The following is an 8347-nucleotide window of genomic DNA, read 5'->3' on the forward strand; positions in this document are numbered from 1 at the left end:
AGGAATACAGGGATACAGCTCAGGAACACAGGGATACAGAGCAGGAATACAGGGATACAGAGCAGTAGGAATAGAGGGATACAGGTGAGGAATACAGGGATACAGAGCAGGAATACAGGGATACAGGGAATCGCCTGGGTCAGGCGTTACTGAGCTTGCTTTCAAACAGGAGACACTTCCCATGCCATTTCACCAGTGGTGGGCAGGGAACTGCCACATCCCCCAAAGCAGCACATCTTCACACAGACCCAGCCCCATCCAGCCTCTCCCAGCTTCTCCAGGAGCCCTCACCCAKGGCAGGGTGGCCCACAGGGGCTGAGGGTCACCCGGGGTGAGCAGAGCCCTCCCACACACCGTGGTGGATGATGTAGTGATCCATCAGTTTCTGCATCAGGCGGATGCCGGTCTCGCGGTCGGGCGCTTCCTTGTGGTCGATGAGCCAGTCCGTGAGCTCCTTGGCCACGAAGCAGTTGGGGTAGGTGCGCAGGTGGTACCTCCTGTCCTTGACCAGTTTGCCATCGTGGAGCCGCAGCCTGCGGGGAAAGGGAGCCACTGAGCCCGGCTGGGCTGGCAGGGCACTCTCGGGGCTGATGGCCCAGCTTCTGTCCAGCCTGGACACTCCACTGCTCAGCTGGGACTGACCAACTCACCCAAACATCTCCAGGAACATCCCCACCATCCCCTCCTCTCCTCCTGCCACCACTCAGATCGCCTGAGCAGCCAGTCTGACCCATATGTGTCTCTTCATTCTAAACAAGGCTTTAAAACACACAGCAGCCAATCAAAGGGGGTGAAGTGAGGTCAAAACTCAGAAAAAAATAGCAGTACATGATTTTGTCATCTTGGTATGATTCTGTGACTAGTTCTCCTTCCCCATGACCACAAAAGCAGGAATAAAGCTGCCCCCAGAACCAGGTCTTACTCATAACTCGGGGTGGGAGCAGTAACAGGAGCCCTCCTTCCTTCTGTCCAAGCAAGCAGTGCCACTGGATCCCATCACCACCTCCTCCATGTCCCCACTCACCCACAGCAACAGCCCTGACATTTTCTGGCTCCTGCTGGGATTGACTGGGAYGGAATTTACCCAAACAACCGCCTTCCTATCCCCAAAACCCCGATGTTATGGCTGCTCTGAAGCTCCGAAGGAAAGATTCGTGGGGGAAGGTCACTCAGGTGAGCCCAGCTCTGACTTTCAAAAGGACCTTAACAAGTGAGCGAGCCACAAGGCACAGAGTTCCTCTGTGCTGCAGCCAAAGCCAGCCCACTTTGGCAGGAGATCTGTGCAGGGGCCAAACTCCTGCCCTGTGGTCATGACCGTTCCCAAAACACCAGCGCTGGAAAATGCCCGGTGTGTGCAGCAGACTCTGAGGGGAGATATTAATTAAACATCTCTGGAACTCCGGGATGGTTTTTGTTTCAAATTATTCATCGTAATTCCCAGTTTTGCCCTGGGACAGTGTATTTTACTAAGGCACTAAACACTGTAGCCTCTCGTTATTTCATGCCTCAGGTTCTTTTGTTCTTTTTGGAAAACTCTTATGTGCAACACAGCATGTTGGACAATACTTTTAGGTATCACACAAGAAGTTTAAATACCAAAAACCTATCAGCCCATAGTGGATTATCCTACATTGTCAGATTTACAAATATTAAGGTCCTAAAAGTTTTCCCATAAAACCTCTGTTAGAGGAATAATTAGTAATTGATTTTTGCAATTAATGCAGAGAAGTTGACAGAAGTTTTCAGAYTATCCAGCTAATTAAAATACTAAATGAAATATTCATGCAGAACCAGCTCCTGGCCTTGCCTTAGACAGACCTCTCTCAAATCCTGGGGTCTATATCCAGGATTTCACTCTTTACCTGGAATCCTCATTCTCACATGTGACCAGCATTTGTTCTGCATTTGGGTTTTACCCAGAAAGAACACTCCACAGACAGCTGCCTYGCTATATTTAGAGGTTTTGCCTTTTTTCTTCCTTTATTTCATGGTCCACTGTCAAAATGCAACCAGACACCRTCAGCAGTGACTGCAAACAGAGGCTCCCCACCTATGGGGGAARACACAGCCAATTTTTATGGGTTTTTTTTTCTTCACAACCAACAAGTGGGAAGGCACTTCAGAGGAATGTTTGGTAAAGATAAGAAATGTTCCAGGAGTGCTCTATTGCCATCAAGAGTCTGCAGAAGTCTATAAATAATATATATATATATTTACACTCATACACACCCCCCATCCCATACAATAGCCACAATCACACAAGGCCTGGATAGAAACTGGCTGGGAGAACACTATTCCCCCTCTTCTTTTTTTTTTTAATCATGTTTCAGAATACAGAAAAAACTGCATGGATTTTGCAGGAGAAAAATAAATTTAAAGAAAAAAATATTTTTAGCAAGCAATGCTGCTAAGGTCTAAGATTAAAAATATTTAAAAATACACTTATTCTGCAAGTATTCTATTGGGAGCAATTGGCAGCACAGGAATTAAGTGATATTTCAGCACCTCTGGGGCAGCAGCATCTTGGACCTTTAGGGGCTGTTTTAAGCCTGTGACAAATTTTCCCTCTGTCCTGCAGGCCCAGGGCAGCGGAAGAGGCTCGGCTCAAGTGTCCTTGTGGACTTTTCACTTTCCTCTTGTTTACTGTTTCCTGTCAACCCTGAAGAGACAAACTTTGTCCTTCAGCCACAGGATGTAACAGCTCTCGTGTGATGTTACAAAAACAAAGCTGATGAAACCACGAGTGGGTTACAATCATGTTTCCAGATTAAAAAAAAAWTAAGGAATATGTTAATATGAAATATTATGAGTTTTCTAGATGGCAAAATCTACCCTGTGGACATATTACTTCTTCAAAAGGATTAAAAAAAAAGAAAAGGCGGAATAAGGTCAGGATAAAAGTCTTGCTGGAACATGAGAATGGGCTCTTATGAAACACTCCTGGCTTGGCAGCCGGAGCCTCCACGTGCGTTTGCTTTGGGTAGGTTGTGTTGGGTAAGCAAACTGTTTCTTTGTCAAGGTCACTACAAAGCCATCATTATTCATCCTGGGTAACCCTGATGAAAGGGACGTCAAAACAGAAGAGGAATAAACCCTCCCTCACCTCCCATGCAAACAGACCTTGAGCATCTCAAATGCCAAGGTGGATCTTTCAAGGATGTTAACTCCACATGGCCACAGCAGATGAGTACAAATGAGTGGCCTTGGAAAGATGCATCATCCAAAAGGATCTTTTCTGCTGCCATCTTCACAGAAAACAAACAAACAAACAAACAAAAACAAATAAAAAACCCACCCAAAACAACAAAGTCTTCACTAAAAGGCAGCAACAGACGCAGGAACATCTCTGCTGCTGGAAAGGCACATTCAGGCTAAAGGGCTGCTGCAAACAGGCTCAGCAAACCCCAGTTTGCTGCACCCCCARTCTGAAAAACACCAGCACATCTGGGGACAGGGGAGGGCTTTGCATCCCTGTGACAGCCCAAAGCAGTACWGAGATTTATTTTCCYACATGTATTTAAATATATGTATAGRAAGACCTAACTCTYRAAAAGAAATCACAGGAAGCTATAAGTCTACTTCCCARTCATCCCTTTCACCAGTGCTAGAAATTTAATAATCAGCTTTTTAAGGTCATTCTGAGCATGAAGTCTCATCTCTGAACTATGTCCTGCATCGAGCAGTGCCCCACGATTGCTCAAGGAAGCCATTCTCACTACAAGAGGTGTGAGTCCAACACAGAGCCACCAAAACTCCTGCAGACCAAAGACTTCTGGGCAAAAATGCTGATTTTGACATGTTCAGCTGCACAGAGCAATGTGTACACCTCATTTAACAGCAGTGCAGTCTGAGTATCCAAATAAAACACTCGTCACCTCTGAAAGTTTTGGACAGTGRCTGAAACTGCAATTTTATTCTCCGTAGGAGAAAAAGCTTCCTTCTCACTTTTACTGTGCAAGACATAAATGTACTGAGTATATTTGATGTTCAGGAGTGATTAATGCAGCTTAACAGAGCTATTAGAGCACAGCTGCTTCTCTTGACCATGGGAATACCCAGACAAGAGCACACCAGGGCTTGTCCATACTTGAGGAACTCCGATTACAGCAGGGCGTGAATGCAAAGCGAGGAAGCTGCTCCAGAATCTCTCTGTGCAGATAAGCCATTTGTTGCAATTAGAAGTGACTAATTGGGCCTCTCTTACAGAATGCCACCCAGGAATACACAACGCCCAGTAAAACCCATGTGATTTTCGTGCAAGTTTGTGTGTCTGACATGAGAGGAATGACAGCAGACGTGAGGAACGAGCCCGAGCCAGCAGCTCTCTCAAACTCAAGGCCAAAATACCAGCGAAAATTTTATCTTTTTGGGGGAGAGAGATGAGAACACAAATCTCCTTTTTCCCCTTCCCTGGACCAGGCAGCAGCAGAAGCAGAGGGACTCTGGCACACAAGCAAACCCAAACCACGCTGGCCAATCTCCCAAGATTCTTTTAGGATCCGCTTCATTCCCGGCCATGCACACAGAACATTCCATCAGCCTCACTCGTGCAGCCATTCCTGGCTGGGAAACACATCCTGACACTGAACAGACTCACCCCTCCGGCCAAACCAAACTCAGAGGGATTTGCAAACTTGCTGGGGAGCCAAAGAACTGTAAGGATGGAGCAAAGGTTTGTTTGATTTAATGTAATAGTGGGGAGGCAGGGCAGGAAGCGGGGAGCAGGGAAAAACAAATGTTTGATGTTTCATGTGGGTGCAAGAGCGTTATTTGCTGATGGAGGTTTTACAGAGCTGGAGCAGMTGCAAGGCTCCTTTCCGTGCTTCTGTGTTCCACATCTGGGCAAAGGCAGGGAAGAACAGAGTGGACATCTAGACCTGTCCATCTGCTGTCATCTGAGACATCACCCAGCCTCTCTGCCTCAGTTTCCCCACTGTTTGTCCAGGTCCCAGGAAGATTCCACCAACTCCTGACCCGGAATACAGGAGAGGAATTGAAACATTCAATTTTTGTGACACTCAGTTCTCTTTCCAGCCAGAGGTTCAGTGGAAGGAGCAGCCCARCTCTGGGCTGGTGTCCATCTCCTGATCCTCCTCCCCAAGTTTTACACCAACAGCTCCATCCCATCCTTCTGCACTGGGAACAGGCTCTTGCCCAGGCCAAAGCAGAAGCATGCAGCTGCTGTGTGCCCAGTCCCAGCACTCCTCTCCATCACTGTGAGCTCTCATATTTTGGGAGCCCACTAAACCAGGAAATTTCAAGGCACTGCAACTATAGGGGCAAAAAAATACAAAAGTAAAAAAGGAAAGAAAAATAGGATGTTCCCAAAACTACATAAATTTTGGGGTTTCTATTCAACTTCAGCTCAGTCTGCAGCATACTACAAGAGTGCTGTTCACAAACAAATTTGCAGTATCCCCTTCTCATGCTTACAGTCACTATGACCAAATGGTGCAGGGTCTGATATCCTCCTGTCCTTCAACAGGTACRAGGAAGCCACATCACTCCCCACACACAGAACAGAGTGTTGACACACAGCCTGATGGTTTTATTTTCTTTCTGACCCCTTCCTTTGGTCCAAGTTATAGGGCTCCATTTAAACCTCAGTCATTCCAGATGAATAAAATACTGGAAATATAAATATGAATGAACACGCACTATCTCTTTGGACATTGGCTGTATTTTCAAGATGGGGCCCCAATTCTTATCTGAAAGTTACCAATCCTTGTTACAGTACAAATAACAAAAACAAAGCTCACAGTGCTGGCTGAGAATGGACAACCTACCTACACCAAACTGATTTTAGGAATCTGCTGCTAGCATGCTTAAGCTCTGGGCTATTTACATTATCAAGGGTATATTCCCTATTTTCCACCCACATTTCAAAAGAAACCAGAACGGATCCAGATATGAACAAGCAAATTCTGCTCTAGAGCTAGGAAAGCAAGGAGAAGGTTCTGACCCCACATACACAAGGAACACATTTTCTCAGCCACATTGCATAGGAGAATAGATTTCTGTCTCCATAGGAAGAAAMTGCTCAGAAGCTGCTCAAGAACTGGGACTGCAAACCAGCAGAAGTCCCCAAAAGAGACTTTCAGGAAAGGAAAATCCAATTCAGGTATATGACACCCATGGAATGCCATTCCAAGTCACCCTGAAAGTCTGAGCATCCCCACAAATGCTGCTCAGTCCAGGGACCAAGGACCTTGTAGGGGCTGCTCAGTGCCACCACATCACGCTCTGTGCTTGGGGGAAGTGCAAAGGGAGAAAAAAAATCTGTTGCCATCTAAACTCACCCTGGCACCTGGATCTGAAGGGCAGGAGGTGCCAGAGAGGAGCAGCAGGACAAGGAGTGACAGAAAACCTGATTCACCCCGCTCTGGTGGGCGAGGGAAGGGCCAGCAGGTATTGGGGAGGGGGWCGCCAGCATCGGGGGGAAAGAGTTCGCTCAAGGATAAAGCTCTGAGCCTCCTGCTAACGGGACACAGCCCAGAGCCCCGGGGCTACAGGAGGACCCCAGGACCTCCTACCTCAGCTGCTCTCCAGCAATCATCACCTCTGCCCTGTAGTGGTGCTCCGTGGCTTTTTTCTTCAGGCTGCTGCTCAGGCTCTCCATGCCGGGCAGGCGGGGGGCGGCGGGGGGGAGATGCTCCCCATGGGATGCGGTTTGGGAAGATGCTGGTCYCMRTGTCCCCGTGTCCCCGTGTCCCCGAGCCGGCCCCGCTGCCGGCACAGCGCAGGTAAGGCTGCCCGGAGTTGCTGACTGCAGCTCCACGCCTCTCCTGCCCTCCCGGCAGCTCCGGAGGAAGGAGGAGCCTGAGCAATCCGAGCCCGGCTCTGCCGCTTTCTCAGCGCTGCTCCGGCCGGGATGCTCCCAGCAGGCTGGGACGGTGCTCACTCTGCCGGGTGGGTGATTCCGGACGCACTCGGGCTGGAGGATGAGTGTTTTGATGAGGCTGAAGATGTTCAGAGCAGTTCCTTCCTCACGCCGTAACTTTCCTGCAGAGGTTCGGGATGCGCCATTCCCCAGCGCAAGCCGTGTCCCTTGTTCCCATCCTTCTCCTTGCGGGCTCTCTGCCTCTCCACAGGTTGGGATGCACCCAACAGCAAGRCCAAGGCTTGCTGAAAAGGGGCTCGGAGCAGCTGGAGCCCTCCCTCAGTGCAGGAGCCTCGGAGAGGCTGGATGGAGAAGCACGGGCTGTAAATAGCAGGATCTGGCACTGCTGAGCCCGGAGCTGTGCGGGTGCCAAGCTGACACTGATGCCACCTCTAAAATCTGCCTCCAGGCACTGGCACCYGCCTCAGCTACCATCCAGCATTTCCATTGTTTGAGGAAATTTCTGCAAGGCCAGAGCTGACCTGGAAGGGATGGTGACCARCGAGGAAAAAGGCAGAGGAGCTGGGATGTGGAGAGGGTTAATTCCATCCATCATTACTGTCAGATCCATGTGCAATCATACTGCCATCAGTTGAGTCAGGAGTGAAAAGCATTGCCTGGCACAGGGGACCAAACCTCAGAAACACAAAAGAAACCTTTCCAATAGAGAGTGTGAAGATGGGGGTGAGGGCAGAGATGGAAATTTTATCAGCTGAGAAGGTTCTGCTTCGATGTGAAGTCCAATAAAGCATCACTAAACTAAATGCCGTCTTTAATTATCTCCTCTGTAGCAGCAATCCATCAGCAGGCAGGGACTTTGCCAGTKTCTYCACCAGCACAGAGACTTCCAGAGKCACCTTCCCCATGCCACGGTACTGMTAAWCCMAAYCATGTGGGTCGGGAATTGCCACAGGAGCGGCCCGAAGGAGCAGGAGGCAGAGGATGAAGGCGCAGCTCTCACTGGGGCACCCTGGGCAGGRCAAACCTCGCTCCCGGCGCTCCTGTCCAAGCCAAACAGCCCGAGAGAGGCAGGATGGGCTGTTCCAACAAGGCTCCCTCTATCCAGGCTGTCCCGGAGCGCTSTCTCTGCCCCGCAAAGGCAGGGAAACAGGCTGCCCTTGTGCGCACCGCCAGGGTCCGCCGCAGCCCCGAACAGGCTCGGAACGGCTCCCGGAGCCCGGGCTGTCCGTGCCAGGCTCACTAAAGAGCCTTTGAGGTGTTCCCGGGGCAGGCTGGGCTTGTCCCTGCCCTGCTGCAGCATCCTTCATTCCCAGCGTGGACACAGTGGGGAGAGCTCCCCAAACCTGCCCATCCCATCGCTCACCTCAGCTATGGAAAAACTGCTGCTGTTTTAGTCATTGGATAATAACTATCTTCCTTAATAAATAAATAAATAAATAAATAAATAAATAAATAAATAAATACTCAGCTCCAAGCCTGAGAGTGTTTTACTCTTCCAGTAACAAG

At 49.2% G+C, this 8347-nt stretch overlaps 1 protein-coding gene across 1 annotated transcript in view; it reads right to left on the bottom strand.

The window, feature by feature from the left end:
- LOC130580668 (DEP domain-containing mTOR-interacting protein-like) overlaps positions 1-6796 on the bottom strand; it is a 15989-nt gene extending 9193 nt beyond the window's left edge. The window contains exons 1-2 of the mRNA XM_057378313.1: positions 6534-6796; positions 355-533 (exon numbers count right to left, since the gene is read on the bottom strand). Of these exons, the coding sequence (XP_057234296.1) occupies positions 355-533; positions 6534-6619 (265 nt within the window). The 5' untranslated portion in view covers positions 6620-6796. The remainder of the gene's footprint in view (positions 1-354; positions 534-6533) is intronic.
- Positions 6797-8347: the final 1551 nt, after the last annotated feature.

This window comes from Malurus melanocephalus, unplaced genomic scaffold (genome assembly GCF_030028575.1).
Source record: "Malurus melanocephalus ecotype Western Australia unplaced genomic scaffold, MMel_1.1 scaffold_353, whole genome shotgun sequence".
NCBI classification, from domain to species: Eukaryota; Metazoa; Chordata; class Aves; order Passeriformes; family Maluridae; genus Malurus; species Malurus melanocephalus.